Source organism: Aphelocoma coerulescens, chromosome 3 (genome assembly GCF_041296385.1).
Source record: "Aphelocoma coerulescens isolate FSJ_1873_10779 chromosome 3, UR_Acoe_1.0, whole genome shotgun sequence".
Taxonomy (NCBI): domain Eukaryota; kingdom Metazoa; phylum Chordata; class Aves; order Passeriformes; family Corvidae; genus Aphelocoma; species Aphelocoma coerulescens.
Genome location: NC_091016.1, coordinates 45,586,270 through 45,609,517, shown reverse-complemented (window position 1 = coordinate 45,609,517; position 23,248 = coordinate 45,586,270). Strand labels below are relative to the sequence as shown.

Below are 23,248 nucleotides of genomic sequence, written 5' to 3'. Positions count from 1 at the left end.
CCACTTGGCAGCAGATCACAAGTGGTATTCGCCAGGATTCAGTTTTGGGGCCAGTCTTGCTTAATATCTTTATCAGTGATCTGAACCAAGAGGTCAAGGGCACCTTCAGTCAGTTTGCAGATGACACTAAGCTTGGTGGGAGTGTTGATCTGCTGGAGGGCAGGAAGGCTCTGCAGAGGGATCTGGACAGGCTGGATCAGTGGGCCAAGGCCAATTGTATGAGGGTCAACAAGGTCAAGTGCCAGGTCCTGCACTTGGGTTACAACAATCCCATGCAGTGCTGCAGGCAGAGTGGCTGGAAAACTGCCTGGTGGTAGAAGATCTGGAGGTGCTGGTCGGCAGCCACTTACCATGATCCAGCATGTGCCCAGGTGGCCAAGAAGGCCAACGGCATCCTGGCCGGTATCAGCAATAGTGTGGGCAGCAGGACCACAGCAGGGATTGTCCCCCTGTACATGGTACTGGTGAGGCCACACCCTGAGTGCTGTGTCCAGCTCTGGACCCCTCACTACAAGAAGGACATTGAGGTGCTGGAGTGTGTCCAGAGAAGGGCAACAGAGCTGGGGAAGGGTCTGGAGCACAAGTCCTATGAGGAGCGGCTGAGGGAGCTGGGGGTGCTTAGCCTGGAGTAAAGGGGGCACAGTGGGTATGTTATTGCTCTTTACAACTCCCTGAAAGGAGGGTGTAGCCAGGTGGGGGTTTTTTCTCCCAGGTAATAAGTGATAGGATGAGAGGAAATGGTCTCAAGTTGCGCCAGCAGAGGTTTAGATTGGATATTAGGAAAAATTTCTGCACTGAAAGTTTTATCAAGCTTTAGAACAGGCTGCTCAGGGAGGTGCTTGAGCCACCATCCCTGGAGATGTTTAAAAGACGTTCACAGACATAGCACTTGTGACATGAGTTAGTGGTGGACTTGGCAGTGCCAGGTGATGCCAATGATGGTTGGACTTGATAATCATAAGGGTCTTCAACTGAAGTGATTCTGTGATTCTAAAATATGTAGCTGTTCTTGTAGGCAGATGAAAGTACTTTATTATTTGCATTTATCACAGCATGTTAGCATGTGCTTGGACACATATCTTCCAAAATATTGCTGTGTTACCTTTCCAACATGGAGAAGTTTAATTCAATATGAAACCTGAGGAATTAGGAGCATGACTAAATTTCTGGAATGATGGCTTTGAGGGACTAAAGAAATATACTTTGCCATCATGATGTCCCAGAGAGTTTAATATGAAGGAGTGGTATATTTCAAAAGTAGAGCAGTCAGAATCATCGAAAGTATGTCAATGCTGAGGGCAGCCTGGGGAGAAAATAACTTACGAGGCAAATTACTGCTGGTAATGGTTTTCAGCTACAATGAACTTGTTTTAAAACTGAGGAACAAATTTTGTGTGACACTTTCAGCTTGCACGTTGATTTCATGCTGTTTGTTGTGTTCTTTAAACAAGAAGTGTTGAATAACTGAGGCTGGACATGTAAAATCAAGATTTTCTTTCTTTGACAGCATAGTTGGGCAAATGCACTACAGCAAGCTTGTAAAAATACTATTTTAAGGTGATGTTGGTGCAGTCATTCACAAAAGGAGAATGGGTATTTCATTTGAACAAACTTGGCCAAAATAAATTAACCTGGATTAAAACATTAGTATTGTAGATAAGTTGTCCCTGTCCAGCAGTAATTTCATTAAACATCTGTTGAAATTACACAGTTCTGAGCACTGAAAATGTTTGTCTTCCTTTAAGAAGGCATCTTATGTGGAATAAATGAGCACTTTTTAATGATTATTTTTCTGTTGAAAAAGCTGAATTTGAAGGTTATCGGTAACTGTCACATATTTACCAAAGCACTTTAGTAAAGGAAAAGTTAGTGGCTGAAGTCAACTAGAGTTGCATTTTTCCGCCCGGTATTTTCATGGGAGCTGTGCATGGGTAGATGACTGAAACAGTTGTAGCTCTAGTTATTGAAGGAAAGATCACAAAATCACAGAACATGCTGAGTTGGAAGGGACCCACAAGGATCATCAAGTCCAACTCCTGGCTTTGCACCGCACCACCCCCAAGAATCACACCAGGTGCCCAAGAGTGTTGTCCAAGTTCTTGAACTGTCAGGCTGGTGCTCTGACTTCTTCCCTGGGGAGCCTGTTCCAGTGCCCAGCCACCCTCTGGGTGAAGAACCTTTTCCTAATATCCAACCTAAACCTGCCCTGACACAACTTCAGGCCATTCCCTCACATCCTGTCACTGGTCACCATAGAGATCAGCGCCTGCCCCTCCTCTTCCCCTCATGAGGAAGTTGTACCTGCAATGAGATCTCACCTCAGTCTTCTCCAGGCTGAACAGACCAAGTAACCTCAGCCATTCCTCATACAGCTTACCCTCAAGGCCCTTCACCACCCTCATTACCCTCCTTTGGACACTCTCTAATAGCTACATATCCTCATATTGTGGCACCCAACACTGCCCCAGCACTTGAGGTGAGGCTGCCCCAGTGCAGAGCAGAGCAGGACAATCCCCTCACTTGCCTGGCTGGCGATGCTGTGCATGAGGCACCCTAGGACGTGGTTGGCCCTCCTGGCTGCCAGGGCACTGCTGCCTCATGTTCACCCTGACATCGACCAGGACCCCCAGGTCACTTCCTGCAGTGCTGCTTTCCAGCATCTCATTCCCCAGTCTGTATGGCAGCTTCTGAGGGGAGGCCTAATGTATTCCTCCTGCACAAGAACAGTCTTGCCAGCATAATGCACTGAGGAGTTTCCTTTCTCTAATTCTGTCATTAGCCTTCCTTCTACTCCTAGAACAGATGGGTGCATAAAATAGTATGAGGTGATGTAGTTTATTTTTATATTCATCTAAGGAGTCATACTCACACGTGTCTGAAAGAGCGCTCTTAAATTTTAAAAATGCATCAGCACAGTAAAAGAATAAGAACATGCCCCGGGGAAGAGTTCAGGCATCTGCTGTGCTTTTGTGTTGTACCTGTGCTATGGAACACCTTAGCTCACAGTATCATTTCTTGGTTTCACTGAGGGGGGTGCAGGAAAGCTCTTCTCTCCTGCCTCTTGTGTAACTCATGCTCGTCTTAAAATATGTAAAGCATTAGAAAATAGGTATGGTGAAATAGTCATTTTAGCTAGCCTTTTGGATTATAATTCCTGCATTTTAAAGTCTGCAGGAGGACTATTACCTTGTTCTGACACTGTGCTCAGGAGGCCTTGTGCACTCAATGCAGGGTACACTTAGATTAGTTTGTGGTAGTTCTTATGATACTGAACACTTACTGTAAATAAACTTTAAGAACATTTTGAGGTTTCTCCTCTTTTGTGGTGGGGTGGTGGTGACAGGCCTGCTGTTGGCCTCATTGTGCTGGAAAGTAGTAAAAGGAGAGCCTGTTTCTCTGCCCAGTTTGGGGAGCTGAAAGAGGAGGCTGGGCTCAGCGTTGCTGCTGTCATGTCATAGGGACTAATGTACAACATAGCTCAAAACTGAAATTACTACAGCTGCTTCTCAGGGGAACAGTGGGTTTGGAGTCCTGATCTGAGCCCATCACTGAAATTATGAAATTCTCAAATGCTCAAGAGGGAGCACTTTTATTACAAAGCATTAAATCATTTGATAGAGATGGTTCCTGCATTTTTAGAAATGGAACTGTCTGTCATCCTCTGTTCTGCTTCTGTGTAACAGTTGCTAGTGAAACTGTGTGATGTGCCTTTGCCTTCCAGTCTTAGGAGCTTTTAGAGAGCTTAATTATTTAAGGTATTTTCCTTCTCAAGGGAGGAGAGCAGATAAAAAAAAATGAGCTGAGATAAAGAATTAGGTCAAGTCTCTTCCTGTAGCAGCCAAATGAATAAGAGTGACTGAAAAAATAAAAGTAAATATTTTCTGTTGATGGTAACTTCTACCAGTAAGTAATTTCTAGTCAAATGCCATGTCTTGGAATCCATCTAGAGCATTTTGATGGGCTAGTTTATAATGATACCATGGTCAGAAACTGGACTGTAATTACTCCTATCTGTCTTCTAAGGAAATGTCACTGTTTTTTAAGAAATGCTGAAGCAACAATTTCTGTATGAACACAACACACACATGTGCCATTTTATTCATTAAATAACCAAGTGAAATGTAAGATAGCTCACCAAGGTAGGCTGGCTTGGAAGACAGGAAAGGAGCATGTGGAATCAGTTCTCCTGCCCTAGGGGATGTTACTCTGAGATGATCACAGAGTTAAATTCTGGAGTAGGATTAACTTACAGAACGTGTTGAATGCTTGATAAATCACAGACTTCTTGTGGAGTGTCTGGACCAGTCACTTCAGCATCTGTCACACCTGTGAGACAGGAAGAGTGCTTTTTTGTTTTTTCCTACTCCAGAAGCATACTTTGAAGAGAAATTCACTACTATAAGTATTTCTGCCCTTTCATAAACAAAACTAAACACAAAGTATTCTTATTGCTGCTGTTGTTTCTAGTTTTAAGTTTCTTCTGTTGGTGAACCATGTGTGCATAGCATCAGTATGTTCTGCTGCAATGGCTCTGTGACGCTGCTTCTCTCTTTTTTTTTCTTTTTTATTTTTTATGATGAGATGCCCCTGCTTTGGGGAAAAATACAGTTTCAAGGTATCTTAAAGGAACTTGAGCTGCCAGTGCCAGAATCTGCTTGAATTAAGAGTTTGATTGATATGGCTTGGGTTGTTTGCATGGATTCCTCCATGTTTGAAGCAATTTGGCTTCCCTTTTGGGTTTCAGCATTTGGGTAGGATAGAGAAACACACACTCATATATATTTAGTTCTAGAAGTCTTCCATGCAGATACCTGAGATAAGATTTGACTGTTCTGTCATATGAGAGAAACTTATTTTTGTTTTGCTTTCATGCTGGTGTTAAAACTGGGTCTGGTCAAAATGAATCGATATGTTAGTGTCTAACTGTGCAAGTGTCATACCCACAGTGAACTCTGAAGTGGTTTAACACTGTTTTACTTGTTTTGATTCTGTCTTGCAGAGTTCCAAAGTGCTTGCAAAGAAGGAGCTCTCCTACATGCCTATCATTGGCTGGATGTGGTATTTCCTAGAGATAGTCTTCTGCAAGCGCAAGTGGGAGGAAGATCGGAAAACAGTTGTACAGAAATTGCTGAATCTCCGGGACTACCCTGAAAACTTTTGGGTGTGTGATGACTAACAAATGGAGTGTGAGGTGCCATAGTGCTTGGCAGGAATAAGGGGCACAGGCAATATGTGATGCTTACCAGGTTGTTCCTGAGACTTTTGATTCATTAACTTCCTTGGGAGTATCAGGAGAATACTCTCAATTGAATTCTCTCTGGAATTTCCCATATACCGTGTTGTCTGTTTTCTTCTCTGTAGTATGGAGCCCTGCAGATATTACTGCAAAAATACCTGCACTGTGATCCACTCAGTAGATTTTGTGGTCCTTTAAATACAGGAGCTGGATAGGCGTAGATGCAGGGGTTCATGGCTGTGTAACATATGCATGTGACAATGTTGTATTGAAGCACATCAGCTATATTCTTTACCTAAGCTCCCCTCTCACCTTAGATTGCAGAGTTCGTACTAGTGTTTTTTCCTTCTTGTGATGCTGTCATTCCTGTGAAGGTGTTTGGTTGGACATGGCCCAGTAGAAGTGGAAGCCACCTGATCAGAGAAGTGGCCCATTGAAGCCATCAGCTGTGTTCCAGGGAGAGAACTGGTGTCCCTTTTCAGTAACAGGAGACTCAATTTTTGCATCACAATAATTTTTTAGTATTGACCCCGCCTGGCATTTCCTTATCTGAGAATGAAAAGTCTTTGAATTTTTTCTCTTCTCAGAAATCATAAAAATTGTAGTTCTTCTGAGCTAGTGATGGCAAGAGTGCAATTCAGTTAAAGAAATGGTGTCTTAAGCAGCCTCCCTGGTCCCTACAGAAACTATTGCTGTTTCCTCATGAAGATGTATATGCTGTATTTTTCATACTCTGAAACAAACTTCTTTTTTTAATTGTCATTGATTTAAATGAGTACTAAGCAATCAAAACTAATCTCTGTGCTTCAATGTTTAAGTGACTTCAGTGACAGGAGGTCTAGCAAAGGGGTGCTTCTGCGGTTTTAGTTTCACTTTCTCTCCAGAGATTTGCCTGTGCTCTGTGACTTTCTGTACATGTAGGCAGTTCAACTCTAATCAACGAGCACAAGCCACCACCATCCTGTAGATACTCCTGTAGAGTGATTGCTAAAAAGGAGCTATACCTGTGTAAGGGAGATAATTGCTGATGCACGCCTGGAGTTACTGCAGTGTGGAGTTTTAATTTCTTTTTGTATGATGACATAATGTCAAAAGGCACAACAATAGCACCTTGGAAGGGTAGACAGGCAAATCATGCTAAGTGAACTAGAGAGATTCTCTCATCATTTTGTTTATGTCTCATCAATCTGAATAACATTATGCTTGCGATACATGAGTAAAGGCACTCTTGTATGAGCCAGAACTGAAGCTGGCTGCTCAGCTAGTTTCTTCAATCTCTCTGTCTTTTTTGGCTACATTTTTGCTATGGTTGTGAGGACTTATTTTGTGTGATTTGGCAGTGCTCTCTGGTGTGTTAGTTTGCCTTCATGCTTGGCAGAAAGCAGATGAGCAAGTGGTAAATCTCCAAAGATCTGTGTGCTCTCCCCGGCCTGCCAGTGGCAAGATTGTAATTATTCGTGTCTGAGCACTTCCACTGTATTGTTCATAAGAGCATGAGGCTTTCAGTTGTCCTGCATCTGCTGCCTTCTGTCTGTTACCAACTCTCTCATTGGCATCAGCTGTCTGAAGTTGTCCATGGACCTCGTGTGCCATAGGGAAAGCAGGCAAGTTGGAGTGAGGGCAAACAAGCTGGGCACTGAAGCATTTCCTAGAAATGTGTTTGGTTTATACACTTAGCAAGTTTTAGATGCCATGATACTTGAACACTTCACCATCAGAGATTTGCAATGGGAGTATGTTCTGAGTGTTTTCTAACAGCTCATTAGAGATGGAGTGACTCATTTAGAGAAATCAAGTCATTCTGATGGCATGTAACAGAGCAGATGTTAAAGCCTAAAGGCTGAAGTTCAAACCAGATGGCAAGTTTGGATTTGGGGTTTTGGGGGGTTTTGTTGGTTGGTTGGGATTTTTTACTTCAGTCAAATAAATTACCTAAATGTGTATGTGGCTACACCTGTCCCTGCAAGCAGTGTTAATTTGGGCTCTGCTGGTGAGAATTAGAGAGACCTCTGCTCAGTCAGCAGAAGACCTGAGCTTCTGTCTAACAGTAGTTCTCTCTTGGTTTTAGTTCCTGATTCATTGTGAGGGCACAAGGTTCACAGAACAGAAGCACCAGATCAGCATGCAGGTAGCCAAAGCCAAAGGTCTGCCCAAGCTCAAGTACCACCTCCTGCCACGAACGAAAGGATTTGCTGTCACCGTGCAGTGTTTGAGAAATGTAGGTAAGGAAAGTCACAGGGGACAATGCTAAATGGTTATTTCCTCTAACTGCTGTCAATTTGCCATGCTTTTCTTTTCCCTGTAGCATGTGTCCTAGCAGAAAAATCCTGGGATGCTTTCAGACTGTTTTTTCGCTAGCCTTTGGTTTTAGTAACAAAATCATGGATCAGCTTGTGAGGTTGGTTTTGGTTGGGTTTGTTTTGGTTTGGTTTTTGTGGGAGTTTTTTTGTTTAGGGTTTTTGGGTTTTAATTTATTATTGGTTTTTTGTGTTAAGTGTGACTTTGTGTTGGGGAATCTCAATTGCATATTTTGTACCCATTGGTACATATTTTGTTGTGTATTTTGTACCTATTGTCAAAGGATAGTATTTCTCAGTATTTGCTAAGCAATTCTATTCTAAATAAAATAAATGCATCAGTAGAGAATCTGAGGCAGTGTGTCTTAAAATATCTTATTGTGGTAAATATCTACCTCAAATAATGTAATTTTTAAATCAAAAAATATTCTACTTTAAATTTCTGTATAGATTTGCTCTTTAGAGTTTCTTAGTGAAGCTGAGGAAGAGGAGTAGATCTTAACAGAAGATACATGTAGGTGAAATTTATAAACAATTTCTGCATTACGGAACATGAGTAACTTTCTCTTTGTTAATACTGTTTTGAGTTCCCCATTTATTTCTGGTTACTTGCATTTGCTGGCTTTAAAGTGACATCAGTAAGAATATTGTACATGTTGCCTTTGAAGTGATATTCTTTGACTAATACTATCTATCAAAATCTTCTGCTGTGTATTTTCTTGGGCAAAGGAAAGACACTGCTAAGTAGCCATAATGTTACAGTGTCTTTGGGGTCTGGTAGATTTGTGTGTTAGATGGTTGATATGTGAGAAAGACAAAAGTGGTTTCTGGTTTAGAAGAAAATGTTCCAGCTTGACTGAAGTTAATGTCAAAACCTCTTTTGTCTTTGAAAGACATGTTTTCACGTGGCATATCTGGGATAGCTGCTGTCTAAAAGCTTCCCAGTCAGCCCGCCTGCTGTCTCTCGTATTTCTTCTACATATCCTCTGGCAAGCCAGGTAGATCATACCTCTGTTGTAGCTTCCCAGGCACCCACAACTTTCTGCCCCCAACATGGATGGCATAGCTTGGGTCCTTTCTGATCCATGAAGAAGGGGTAAGTTACATGAAGTATCCAGCAACCCCCTTAAGAGCATGGATTAGCCTTGCCTTTTGAGTAAGGGTGACTGTTCTGCTGAGGGCGGGGGGTAGTAGACTTGAGGCACAGAAGAAGGGATGAGTCAAAACTCTGCAGCCTCTAATGCCATGAGCTGGGAATCAGAAACAGGTTATTTTGGTGGTGATTTTGTTCTTTTCACTGCTCTGCATAATGCAGGCTAAATGTGGCGTGATGGTGGACTGATTTGTGGGAAAACATTTCAAAAGGAAACAATTTTAGGGAACCCCAGTGACATTTATAAAAAGTTTTGGACATTCATGAGACACACTACCGTAACACTTACTAGTACCCTAAATATTTGAAATACCTTCAGAAAAAGAAGACTGAGGTTGCTAGATGACTTACTTATTCAGAGGAGTATGTCACTACCTCAGTCCAGAAGCTGTGACTTGCTAGATCGAGCAGTGTAAGGCCAGTAAGAAGGTAGAATTTCCCTGTGAGGGTTCAAGGAGAAGCAGAGTCATAACTTCTCATATACAGTTCAGCAAAAACTGTCGATCTTGAAAATTCAACCAACAAACCTCTGAAGGTTTGATGACCCCCAGATTGATGTTGCAGGTTCTTCTAGGTTTGTTGCTTTACTTGCCTTGTTACTTTTTGCAGTGAGAGGGAGATAGAAGTGTTACTGCCTGGATTACTATTTGTTTCTCTCCTATAGAGATAAGGGGTACCTGTGAAGAACATCTGAAAACAATGTCTTATTTTTTAGAACTCCTTGTGGCATTGTTATGTACAGATAATAAGGAAGTCCGTGGATTTTTTTGAATAGAGAATGTGATGGGAGTCTCTTTTGACAGTCCATGATCTAAGCTCTAATTTAAGTTCTGTCTAGAAATTAGGTCATATCCCTGTGCATCTCTAAAAGTGAGAGACTAGTGCTGAGCTTCCTGTCCCATTTTGGGCTCTGCCATTTAGGCTGATGCACCTGTTCTCCCACAAGGGTGGGGAGCCTGGCTGGAGTGCTTTGCGAAGGGATGTAGGGGCAGCACGATGTAGCAGTGCAGCCAAGTCACAGGTTTGGGACCAGTTCACAGCTTCATGTGACAGAGCTGCTGTCCCATTTTTTTTTCCTCCTTTCTGACAAGGATGTGATTCAGCTTGTCAGAACCTGTAATATTATAGGATGGGTAGATACTGGTTTCTCTGCTGTAGATGTAATTCACTCATGGCAGCAGTGATCCCAGGTTGGTCCTCTTTAAAACTTTGTATCAGCTCTTAGTGCTACCTGCTACAGTCACTCTGGAAAGAGTTCTGAAGTAGTTCTGCAGTAGTTGGAAATAGAAATTGGTGACATCAGAGTGGCAAGCCCATCTGTTCTGAAAAGCTTAGTTTCAGACGGAGTTTATTTAATGTGCATACACTGGAAGCTGCCTCCATACCAGTGATGCCATATCTGTCAGCATAAGCAGATGTATTTGGATAAAAATACCTTTCATGCAAAATAACAAGGAAAGAACCTTCCCTCCTTACTAATTTCTTTCATAAGTGATAATGGAATTCTTTTTTCCTCCAAGACTGACTTTCACAAATTCAGATCTCGGTACATAATTTTATTCTTAAAGAAATGTTTTTAATGTTTTCTGAATTTGTTCTGATACTTTTGTCAGTGACAATCCCTACCAGTATGGTTTTACAGACGCAGTCCCCAGGAACTTAGTTTCTAGAGGCTGTTCACTGTCTTAATAAATTGCTGTTTGCTACCTGTACTGTTAATGGAAACAAATGCAAATACAAATCTATTTCTCAAACACTCATCCATTACTTACAGTAAAAGTAGATGTCATAAATACTGCAAAAGATATATTTAGCTGTTACTTTTATTGCCTGGCTGCATATCAGGCAGTTCCTTTCAGCTGCTTTTATTTAGTTAAGGCTTGTACTTAAAAATATCTTTCATGATGGATTATAGATAAGCCCAGGTTTTGTTTTGTACCTTTTCCTCCAGTTGTGCATGCCTGGGAACTGTTGTCCTAGAGGGAATGCATGAGAATAAATTCCAGGGTGATATTTTTGTGGAGTTCAATATGACAGTGTTTTGGGGTGTTGCAATGATTTTTTTTCCCATGAGCTGTACTTTAGTCCTGGATTTTTTTTTTCAAGTGGGTTTCTCTTCATCATCCAGAGCAAGTTACCAAGTTGGAGAGGATGAGTGGTTTTTGTTCAAGATGGCCAGATTAATGAAGTGTTAAATCAAAGGATTGTGTCATGATGGTGTCACATCAGCAGTACAGTGAATTTCACTGTACCTTCCCCTCCCTTTTCCAATCTCCAGATTGTTTTGTGCTCGTATGAAGGTGCATGTAGCCATACTCATTGCCTGTATGTTGATTTGTCAGTGAATCACCCTGGCGTAATCCACCATGGCCACAAAATAATGTGTGAAATTCAAGAGGACAGTCAGAGTAAGAAAAATCCTCTCTAGATATGTAATCTGAAGATTTTTTTAGGTTGAAGTTAAGAAATTAAATCTTAAATTCTTAAGTACTTAGCTCTCTGTCAGAATGCTGTAGAAGGAACCAAAAGTTAATGATATGAAAAAAAAGCTGGGCAGAGATTAGAAAACAGAACAAAAAACCTAATTGTTTTTTGACAGAAATAAAAGGCTTTCAAATATTTCTGCTTGGTTTTTAATGAAAAAAGAGGTTTTAATATACAACTCCTTCGAAAAAAATATTTCACAATTGAAGCAAAACTTCTCAAATGCTGCTTATATTAGCCTGAGAGTGAGACAGCTGAAATGTTTTCAAGATACTATGGAGTTGGTTTTTTTACTTGTTTTAGAATGGGAATTTTCTGGTCTCTTCAGCTTTTGGATGAGAAAGTCATGAGATGCCCAATTCTAATTATGCAATTGCAAAATCTATGTTTAATGATAACCAGTTCCAGTGTGTCACACAGCATGGTAGCGCTGCTTTTACTGTGGAACCTTTCTGGCAAATTTTAATTTCATGCAGTCTTTTTCTTGGACACTTTCATTGTTGTTCTTTCTCATTCTCTCAGAATGAGAAAGCTAAAATCTTTAGTTATCTTCAGTTATATCTGGATAACAGAAGTCTGTTTACTCCTGCACATTGCTGTCATTGTCTTGGGTTTGGCACTGCTTTGCACCAAAAGATTTCAGTGTGTTACTAAAAGGGACTGGACTGACTGTCAAACTACAGACCAGCTGGAACCTGGAATAGCATTTTTTTTTCCCTGGAGAAAAGGAAAACTCTGTGTGAGCCTGTCAGCACATAAAGATGTTCCTGTCCATCTCCACAGAAGTTTTTTTCAGAACAGGAGAACTGTCTTCCAATGTATCTCAACAAAAACCCAATTCATATAAAAACCCAAATGTAGATGCCTTGTAAGAGATGGAAGGAAAAGTGTTGTGTATATCATACTTTGCTTTATTGCATCCCTATTGTTGTTAGAATAATCTCATGCTATTAAAGAATAAACTAAGAAGCTTACACTGTATAAACCAAACTGAGCTCTCATTTTCCTTCAATTACATTGGATTAGTAAATTAGAGTAGATGAGTAAAATCCTTCTACACTAAGAAGCTTAAAAATGGAGGCAGATAATTTATTTTAAAAAAAAGTCATTTCAGACTTGTATTGTACAAGGAGAGTAGTGTGCTTGAAGTAGATTTTGGCTTGTTTTGAGTTTGAGCTAAGAACCCAACTGTAGTAGGAAAAGAATGGAGTTGTTAGTGAGGGACAGAGTCTTTTTGCAGTGACAGGGGTTTTGCCTTTGTTTTCAGGATTTCCTTTCAGCACTGAAGCCAGGCTGTTCTGTTCTGCACTATGAATTCTATTTTGCAGTAACAAATGATGTGGTGAGTTTCTGGGAGCTGAATGCTGAGACAAAACCATATTTATCTCTCATAGCTAGAGAGGTTTCAAAACCAACAGCAAATCTGTCCTGTGTAATAAGTCTGTCTTAGGTGGGTCAAGAGCTCTCACAATAAAGTTTCACCACATGTATTTTTATTTGTTATTGCAAAACTCTAGAGCAGAAAACCTAAAATACAACAGGCTACACATGAAAATGCTTCTTAGTCACTTTTGTGACAAAAAATAGAAAAGTTTTTTTGCTGTCATTGCTCTTAGAGTTCATACCATGATGCACGACTGATTTCAGTCTCAGGAAAATGAATCATTCTCAGGTAATTTTGTGACATCAGGAAAATAGTGTATCTAAGAATGTGTTCAAATAAACTTTTTTGCAACGCTTCATGTGGTTTTAAACAGTGAATGCTTTTCCTGTAGAAACTGCTTGTTACTGCTCTTTTAGTTTATCTGCCATCAGCCTTTGCAAATGGTTTTACTGTTCCCACTCAGTCCTGAGGTGCACAAACAGTTTTCTCAGTGCTGGAATTTTGGCTGCAGTTTTGTTCAGCAGAACTTTCATGTTATATTCCTCACATCTGCATGTCTTCACAACAGCAGCCAGCTCACATGAGATGTGGTGTGTCATTCTCTCTCTGCCTTTGCCCCATAGCAAGTGCCTGAGTTACCAGACAGTGGACATGAACCAGGAGCTGCTTTGGACCCCAGTGATTTATGGCTGTACTAAGCCCTCCTGCTGTAGGATGTCTCTCACACACACACTTTACCTATTCTTAGTCAAAGGGTGTATGTTGTTTATTGTTTATGAAATGTGTATCTGCCTGGTTGTTTCCTCAGATTTAGGGGGTAGTTGTTGATTCACAGTGAACTGAAAAAGGTAACAGTTCTGCTGCAACCATTTGACTCCTAGGTATATTCTGTCAGAAGCTGTAACTGTGTTCCTGTGCCCATCATTCTGCACCTGATGAGGAAGGAGGCAAGAGTGGCTGGAGAGCAAACCTTCCCATTCTGCTGGTGCAGTTCCTGAAAGAGTCACTGGTTATTTGGCTTCTGAACACGTGTGTTGAATATTCCATTGTCATTTTTTCCTTGGTGACAGCTCAAACTGTGGTGCTATTGCTGATAACTTACTTAAATGTTCTCCTTGTCTGAGAGAGAATGACTTATTTGCATTGTATTACTACAGTAAGCACATAACCTGTTTCTCTTCTTGTAGTTTCTGCAGTCTATGATTCTACCCTTAATTTTAGAAATAATGAAAATCCAACATTGCTGGGAGTTCTAAATGGAAAGAAATATCATGCAGATTTATATGTAAGGCAAGTAATCCATATCTTAATTCCTTTTTAGGAGTGTGCGCTTGAAATCACAATTGGTTAAATAAGGGGATGTTTTCAAGTGGGTAACAGAAAGCAGATCTCTGCCAACCTGGCTTCACAGACCTTCAGATAAAAATTCATTTCTGTTTCTGGTAAAGTTCTGTGATTATAAGTACATGAGGAGCCCGTGAATGTCTACAGAACTTTTTGTTGTTATTTTTCTATTCATTTGCATGTCTGTTAGCTCAGCAGCACCAGTGGGGCCTCTTTTCACTCAAGTGGCCTGAATACCAAACACCAACCAAGTGTTCAGGTGGAGCTGCTTTATACCTGGCTCTGGCACAGGAGTTCCAGAGATAGTTCCAGCTCCTCTGGTGGAGGTCGGGCTCAGGACTTTTCCTATCTGCTGGTGTAGTTGTTGATGTATTTGACTGCTGCATCCTCCCAACCAAGAAGGGGGTTGTTTAATAAAGAAAACATTACCTGGATTCTTTTTCATTAATGTTTCTATAAATTACAAATACCCCAATGGCTTCCCATGATCTTAATGGAAAAGAGCCAATTCCCAGGTGAGGTTCTACCAGCAGCACCTATGCTACAGGCACCCAGGGCATGTGATGATGTAGGGTTGGAGCACAGGAGCCTAGAAGTGATGCTGCAAGTGATCAGGAGTTCATCATAGCCCCTTTAGAGCTATAGTGGACCAGTGAGCTGGTCCTGTTTCTTTATCCTGGATACCAGCATGAAGTGGAATAGAGTGACCTTTTCTTTTTACTTCTCCTTTTCTGCCTGTTTGTAGAAGTATTTTTTCAGAACTGTTTTTGTCCAAGGGTAAAAAGAAAGTTTCTCTTGATTCCTCTTCCCATGTGGTAGCTCAGCCTAGTGTCCTCGTGTTTGGTGTACACAGCCTGGCTGGATGGCATTCACAGAGCCCTGCCTGTGTATGTCAACTCCAGCAGAGCAGAGGGCTTCCTCTTGCTGTGTCTTGCTTTACACCATTCCAGCCTGCTGCAGTCAGTCTGGCAGAGTACAGAAATTGCTTTTCATGACTCAGGGTAGCTGTTTGCCTATCCTGAAAAGCTCTTACAGGCAGGGTAAACCTCATGGCTAAATTTGTTTTGGCAGTTAGTTGGAGACTATCACAAATTTCTTCAAAATCCTCCATATTTGCTTGGTGAAGTGCTGAAGGTGTTGCACAAGTTAAAAAAAAGGTGAAAAATGTAGTGAGTCTCCTGTCAGATAATCTGTACAATGCAAGTGCTGTTCATGGAAGCCAAAGTATTTAATATTGTTCAATTTCTCTTGTTTACCATTGGCAGGCGGATTCCACTAGAGGACGTCCCAGAAGATGAGCAGGAATGTTCTACCTGGCTCCACAAACTGTATCAAGAAAAGGTTGGTTTTTCTGTCAAGACAGCACTTGTGAGCCACTAGTCCTCAGTTATTTATAGGGCTAGTAGACCTTTACAGTGTGCATGTGTAGTGTCCTAATTTGGAGGCTTGGGGTGAGTTGGTTTGTTTGGTTTTCAGGGTAAGTGCTCTGTTTCTCTAGGTACAAACTGATCTTGTGCTGCCAGTCGTGTTTGCTTTCATTTTGTACATAGAGCAACAAGAAGAAAGCTTAAACAAGCCTTTCTAGAGCAGTTTTAAGCCTCTTCTTTGGAAAGGTGCATAAGGATACAAAAATCAAAACTGCCTTCTGACTGATAGAAAGACCCCTGTCCCCTAGAAGGCACCTTCTAAGAACTAATTTGTGGGCTGAATAAGATATTTTCTTCAGTGTCTCAGAATTTTTGTCCCTTTTTTTACCCTGCCTTTTTTACCAAGACAAACATCCAGCACTAAAAGGACATGCTGATAAATTGTTTTTACACTGTAGGTATAGAAGGCATGCACTTAAGATTCCTAATTTCATAGGATGGGGAGAGAATAATAATGACTGTGTTTGTAGATGACCAGTGGGGGTTTTTTTCTTTTTTTTTTTTTTTCCCCCCTGCAAATGCTTTCATATGAATCCTTCAGTCTTTTAGAATCTATTTCTTCTGGGCTGTTTTTATGAATATTGGAGATAGCTGTTGGGGGATGTGCTTTTTGAATGCACACAGCACTCCCATTTCAATCAGTGGGAGTCATAGGTATGCATGGCATGAGGGCCTGGCAGCTCACTTTGCTTCAATACCTTGATCAAAGTTATGTATTCAGACTGGAATGCAGCAGTGCTTTGGATTTAGAAGTGACAGAATATAGCTATCCTCTGTTTCCCTCTCACTGGGACAGCAAAATTCTGCTGTGCCCTCTGTCGTGCTCTACCCAGGACACCACGTTAGCATTTCTGTATCGACTCTGCCCTGGCAGTTCTCAGTTTCGAACCATGACTGTTTCTGGTGTCATTCATAGCTCCTCTAAGCAGCTTGCTTACAGGAATGTGGAAAGTAAACGTGTCTTGAGACCTCACTTGTAGATCTACTCTCTTCGCCTCTGATCCCCCTTCTCACAGTTTGTGCCAGTGACCCCCAGTTGAGGCACAACCCCCAGCCCCTTTGCAGAAAGGCAGGATGTTACCCACGGGCCCTGCTTGTTTTACAGGCATGTACATGCAAATGGTCCTTTTGCTCAACACTGCACAAGTCCACTTTCTGCTACTATGACTTTGTAGCCCTGTTTCATGTCCCTGAGAACTATTCAGACATTTGCAAGACAAGAACATAAATGTGAATGTGGTGATTGTTTCCCTGAATCCTTTATTACATTGTTTCAGTTATTCACTTCAAGATTTTTGTTATTCCCTCTTTGGCAAACACTCAATTGCTTCTAGTGCAACCAGAGTGTACATCTATCCTTCATAACATTATATTATACAATATATCATAGTATTCTTTATATCTGTTCTTCATGACAACTTCATTTGCTGGCTGGTTAAATCTCTGGCTTCCTATTTAAGTATAGGAGTGAAGTTTTACATCCAGGAGTAAAGTATAGTGTGTTCAGTTTTCCATTCCACTAAAACCTTTTTTGGTTATGTGGAGTGTTTTTGATTGATTAAGGTTGAGGGGGTTGTTTGTTTGTTGGTTTGATTTTTTTGGTGATGTTTTTTGTTTTTCTCTGAAGGCAGCATGTTTCTCTTTCTCCAGCTGTTTTACGTTAGTGAAACTTACTTCATTGCAGTCATTCCTGGTTTACTGAAGCCCATGTTTTTCTAAAATCATACTGGCAGAATATAGAGCAGGGACAACTTCTTCCAGAGTTCTGAGATGATAAAAGCCCACCTGCAGAGTAAAAATACAATTTTGTTTCACCTTTCTGCCCTGCATCTTAAAAAGATAATAGGCTCTTAGGTCGGATAACAAGCAGCAGTGCCGCCCAGGTGCTGTTTCCAAAAATTAATTCTGTTTCAGATTGTCTTCAGTCAGGAAATATTTATGATAAAATATAAAGAATTGTTATTCAAAAGGTAGTAATTCATTGCAAGATATGCACTCATCTCCTGCTTTGTTTTGGTTGCAGCGCTTCACTTGCTGTTTCAAAGTAAGACAAGGTGTGCATGCTGCTGGAAAGCAGAGACCCTATTTTATCATGCATTGTGGTTCCCTGTGCTGTTGCTTATTCTCAATGAGTTTAATAATTTTGCAGTAGTTTCCTAAGACTCACACATAGTGTGCTGAATTAGCTTGTCGTAGCCTGATTTAGTGGTTGGAGAGTACTGAGGTCCAGGTCTGTGCTCTGAAGACGATCAGGATTGCAGAGCTGTTGGACATGGAGAGGACATGACTTTTTTGGGGTTTTTTTTTCCAATTTATTTATTTCCCCATATTGACGTTAGTAAAGGAGTGAGAGTCTTTGAGAAAAGCTTATTCCATTGTTTTTTACTTCATTGTCTGGTCTCACCTACATGTACCTCAATTTGAGATACTTCTCCCTGGGAGCCCATCGTGTTTATGTTCTTGCTACTTATCACTTCATTCTTTGGCTTAGTCACTGCTGCAAACACAGTTGAACAGAGTCTTGCCAGATAAACAGTGGCATTGTGCTGCTGCTCTAAACCAAACACCATTCTCCTTCCTTTTCCAGGCTTACAGTAAGTACCATATCCATGTGCTTCTTTCTCACTGGAGGTGGATTTTGTCCTTCCACATATGGCCAGCACTATATCAGTTAATTCCAAATTATGGCAGAGGTTCAATTTGAGTTGCACATGGCCTTTTCTTTTTATTTCTTTCATTTTTTTAAATGAAAAATGCTAGAAAGATTCCCTTTGACTTTAACACAGACTGTGTTGAGGATCTCATTGCCAGGTCAGAAGAGGTGATAATGTAGTAGTCACAACTCTGCTAGTCCTTGCATGTTTGTTTTCTTTTTTTTACCTCCTTACACCCTCGGTGCCTGAACTAGAAGTTCTGCTTGAGAATCTTAATCCCCATTAAAAAAAGAGCAAGCTTCTAACTTTTCTTGCTTGTAAGAGAAGCTTGGAAAAGAGGGCCTGAAAATATATGCAGAAATGCCCTAGGGAATCAGCAAAGCATAACTGAAGAGGAGAAGTGTACAGAACTCCAGTGTTTGGGAACAAAGAATGTATTTTTGGATACTCACTCTTTGTGGGCTTCCTCATGAAGGGGCAGCTGCATATGTCTGCCATCAGACCTCCTGGTGGGAACAGGGAGGAGGAATCCAGTTAGCCTCTCACAAGGAGATGGATGTTCCCTGATTTCTCCTCACTGCATTACCCCTCCCCCACCCTGTCTGAAGTAACATAAATTCGGTGGGGGCAATAGAGGGAGCATGTTTCCATGTCAGAATGTGATACCTGCGTGGATGGAATTTATTACAAACTGAGAAAAAGCTCTGTATGCAGAGGAATGAAAGGAACCTAATGGGGGTAAGGTGATTTTGGGAAATGTTGAGGTGTATTATGCATTTAAAGCCTGACTTGCTGGTGGGTGTCATAGGTACCCTTGAAAAGCTGACAAGACAGATAAACGCACAGATGCCTTTTGCAAGTGAATGTATTTAAGGGTAAGGAATTGTAACTGAAGAGCTGTTCCCCACAGCGGTGTGAAATGTGCTGGGGACCTTGGCCTTGACATTGTTTGCCTGTTGTATATGTTTGCCATCTGTCTCAAGCCTCCCAGTGAGGTGTGGTCTGGGGTTTTGCTGCCCCTCACGCCGCGCAGAGCCAACAAAGAAAACCCTGCTGCGCTTGTTTCAAGCAAGCCTGTCCTGCTCTCTGTAGTAGTAGGCCCTCTAATGGCAATGCCAGTAATAGTCGGGAATTCTTCACTTTCCTGGGCAGTACCACTGTTTGGAAAGCTAATTCAGTTTACTGATGATGAGTAGCTCTGTGTTATAAACCAAAGTCTTCACTGCACTGTGAAGAAAACGTCATATGCTGTGTACTCTGTTGAAGATGGCTCAGTAATTGGCCACAGTGATCCCACTACAGTCCAGCTCACCTGAGTAAAACACAATTTTTCTAAGCTCAATAAAGAGAGTGCAGTGCTTTAATTACTGCAAAATCCCTTAAAAGCTGAATGTTCCCTTTGAAATAGATAAAATGGTAACAGCTTGTAATTGCTCAAGTTGCTATTAGGCAAGTAAAGAATTGTTTGTGTCAGCTGGAGTATAAGTAAGTGTAAAATCGTAGCATAGTAGAACAAATAGTCTTTTGGTTGATTAGTCTTGGCTTTGCTAGAATTTTTAGAAACCAAAAATCCTTTCTTTAAAGAACTATACTTCATTGTGACTAAATTAAGGGGGTTTTTTATGTCGATCTAATGCTAACTTCATTTATTAACCTTTTTTTTTTGTGATAACACATATTAATAGATAACAGATTAATAATCTTTGCTTTTAAACAAGGAGAGAGGGTTTTTTTTTCCCCTACCCTCTTTTGATATCTTGGATTGAGGAGATCACTAAAAGCAATGCGTTTCAGCTATGTGGGCTCTGGAGGAAGGTACTGAATTCAAAGTCCTCTGTGCTTTAAAAAACAGATGCTACAAAGCAGAAAAAAACAACCCCTACTCCATTATCCTCCTTGTATTATACTTAGAGTCCTTTGCTCAAAGCTAGTGAGAGCTTGTGCACTGTTTGCACACTCAACTGCCTGTGGAGAGGTTCAGCACCCAAACTTCCTTCCACAAGCTTCATGAGAACAAGGTGAGCAAGACTACATCCGTGGGACAAAGACAGGAGGGGGTGGTGTTCTTTGGAGTGTGGGACGAGATGGTGTCTGGTCACCTTTTCTGACAGGTCTGTGGGTACTGTTTGAGAGCAGTGGTTGGAGAAAACATGAGGGAACAGAGGATGCTGCTGAGTAGGTAGCCCAGACACTTCCCTGGCTTACCTGCAGTACTTGGGCTGTGGCTGTGGCTCCTGCAGGAGGTTCAGCAGTGGTGTTTGCATTGCTGCAGGACTGTACATCCCATCATCCCTCCTGTTTTCCTAGGCTGTTATACTCTCCAGGTATGGCATTTTTCAGGCTGCTGTGTGTAGGAGAAAGAAAGTATTCACATATCAGTGTATGCTCCGGTTTTTGTTTCGGGTTTTTGATTTTTTTTTTTTTGACTCTGTGTTCATTGACTTCAAAGTACAAGCTTTCCAGCCATCAGCTGGTCTTTGATCTTCCCCTGTGGTTACAAGCCTCCAGAAGGAGGAACATCAAAGCCAGGAATGGCTAGTTTTGTTGGCAGATGGGGATTTAATTGTTGCCCTCCTTTGTTCTACTAGGATGCATTCCAGGAAGAATATTACCGCACAGGAACCTACCCAGCAGTCCCTATAATACCTCCCCGTCGACCATGGACACTTTTGAACTGGCTTTTCTGGGCCTTATTGCTGCTATATCCTTTGTTCAAGCTGCTCATCAACATGATCAACAGTGGCTCGTCACTGACACTGGCTAGTTTTGCATTTGTCATTATAATAGGTAAGTTTACTGATATGAGAAGATTACTTACAGCATAACTGTCCAACAGGATTTATTAAGACTTGCTAAATATAAAAATGACTTGTGAATTCAACAACCCATCCAATATGTCCACTCTGGACCAAGTTAAAAAAGGCTTCTTTTTTTGTTTATTTTTGTATAGTTGTATTATTTTTTGTAAGAGCTGCATACCAAATTTTCTTTTTCTGTGGAATTCAGTGACTTCTCAGTGGGTTGCCTACAAAAGGCTTTATTTTCTTGTGTTGTGTTGCTGTGTTCTACTTTAAATGCTTAGAAGAGAGGCACAAGGATAATTTATTCCTTTGAGAACACATTTGTCTAATCATAGTTTGATGTATCATGCACTGGTAATCCATGAACTTGTGATTTAAGCACAGCCTGTTGTGACCATCTACTCTGACTTACGTAGCACAGGGCATGGACTGTCACAGGTGATTCCTACAGTTCCTGTGGCAGTTCTGAACTGCCTTGGTTTGTATTTCAATTAGTATGATATGTAAGAGGAGGAAGAAAAACAAAACAAGGAGCTGGCCCAAAGAAAGGGAGGGTGATCTCATTTGGTGTTCTTCATGGAAGCAGGAACCGGGTCAGTTTGGCAAATTGCATCATATCTGGGTGTCTGTGCTTGTGTGCTGGTTTGAAGAGCAAGTTCCCTTCCAGAATAAGCCATACATTTTTAAAGCAAATACTCTCTGTGATTGCACTGACCATCACAGGTATTTATGACTTCATCACCTTCATGTCCGTGTATATTACAAACAACCATGGAAACAAGAAACAGAACTTCACAGTCTTCCTGGCTCTGAGAGAACTTGGATACAGATCTGACTTAAAAAGCCATGTCCAGAATAGCAACACAGAGGAAATAGGAAAACATGGAGCATTTTCTTGTCTCAGAAGTGGATCTTTGCTCTCTACCCAGGAAATTGTTCCTAGCACATAACATTTCTTTGCATTCTCAGAAATCTGAATCTTGAGCTAGATAGGTTAACTAAAGTCCTTCTGGCCACCTGTGAAGAGCTTGATGTGGTAGGCACACAATATTCTTTTTGAGAAAGTGCCCACCAAAACAAATGCTGTGTCAAGCTCTTGTTGATGCTTCTTACAAAGAAAATTGGAGAAGGAACAATTTGTGTATGTGCGTGTTGCGTGCAGGCAGGAAATTTCCTTCATGATGCTTTGAGCCAGAGGAAGGAAAACAAGCAAGGAAAAGGTCCAGCATAATAGTTGGTACCTTAGGTGGGCAGGGTAGAGGAAAAAAGAAGGGGATCCTGTGCTCTTGTCTTCATCTGGAGAAATTGCTGGTGCTTGTTACCCTGGGAATGCTTTGTGTAAAATCTGTAAGAATTCCTTGGAGCAGCAACTACAACTTAAAGCCTCTTTTTCCACCCACCTTACTTGTTGGAAGTCACAGGCAGTGCCCCCTTCCCCTTCTCTGACTGGTGAAGAGGATGGGAGTGTAGAGTGAACACTGTGGTTGGGGTGTGCTCAGGAATGGGAGGTGATGGGTTCAAATCCCTGTCACCTGGCAGAGAAAGGTGTATCAGCCTCCCCTGTGCTCCTGTTCAGAGTGGGTAAACAGCAGTGGGTGGGATGAGGTGTGACACCATTGCAAATGCTACTGCCTGGCAGTTTGCTCAAGGGGACATTTGTTCTGCATTTGGGATAAATGCTGGCATAGTCTGTTTGGTGCTGGAATGTGGAATGATGGCCTAATGGTGCACTGAAGTATAGGTGTTGCAAAATGGTTTGAATTTCTCATCTTTCCTTCAGCATTTTCCTCCTAATTCAGTTTCTCCACTCAGCAGACTGGTTGGTTGGGTGCCATTCCAAAGTGCTTTATGCCTTGTGTACCCTCCACAGGGAGCCTCACACCATTATTCAGGTTTTCTGGAGTTTAACCTCAGGGCCAGCTGCTTTACTGCTTGGCATCGTAGCATTTATGATGCTTTTGGATTTAGCCCTCTTTAATTTAGTTGAGTGACACCACACCACTCACCCTCCACCCTAAGTGTAATACAATCTTGCCATTAGTCACGTAGGTCATGTCTTTCTCTATCAAGAAGTGAGAGGAAGAACCTGTAAAGGAAAAAAGCTATGATACCACCAAGAACAGACAGCAAGAATGCCCTTATTTTCATTTTTTTCCCTTTTTCTTGCTGTCTTACTCCCCACTTATCTTTCTTCTGCTTCTAGCCACAAGGAAAGGTTAATAAGCAGGCTGCCCTGAGTCATCTCTTGAATGCAGTGATAATCCAAAGGATTTATTCTCAGGTTATCTGTAACCCTGGAGCCACCAGAAGACTACAGCAGCAGCCTGCTGCCAGAATGAACAGCAGCATTGGGTGTGTGCTCCCAGGCTGCCAAAGCCCAGCAGAACACCTTGAGGGTGTGTGATGTGCACTGCTGCCCCATAGACACCTGCCCCACCTGTGGGCTGGTGCAGCTTCCACCTCTGTGC

General features: G+C 41.5%; 1 protein-coding gene across 3 annotated transcripts in view; it reads left to right on the top strand.

The window, feature by feature from the left end:
* The window catches only part of AGPAT4 (1-acylglycerol-3-phosphate O-acyltransferase 4), a 78,125-nt gene that overhangs the window by 46,805 nt on the left and 8,072 nt on the right, over window positions 1–23,248 (top strand). For 2 of the 3 annotated variants that reach the window (XM_069010094.1, XM_069010096.1), the window contains 5 exons: window positions 5,000–5,161; window positions 7,305–7,458; window positions 13,742–13,844; window positions 15,164–15,239; window positions 20,568–20,766. In XM_069010094.1, coding sequence (XP_068866195.1) covers window positions 5,000–5,161; window positions 7,305–7,458; window positions 13,742–13,844; window positions 15,164–15,239; window positions 20,568–20,766 — 694 coding nt within the window. The remainder of the gene's footprint in view (window positions 1–4,999; window positions 5,162–7,304; window positions 7,459–13,741; window positions 13,845–15,163; window positions 15,240–20,567; window positions 20,767–23,248) is intronic. The other variant, XM_069010095.1, reaches the window with a different exon arrangement.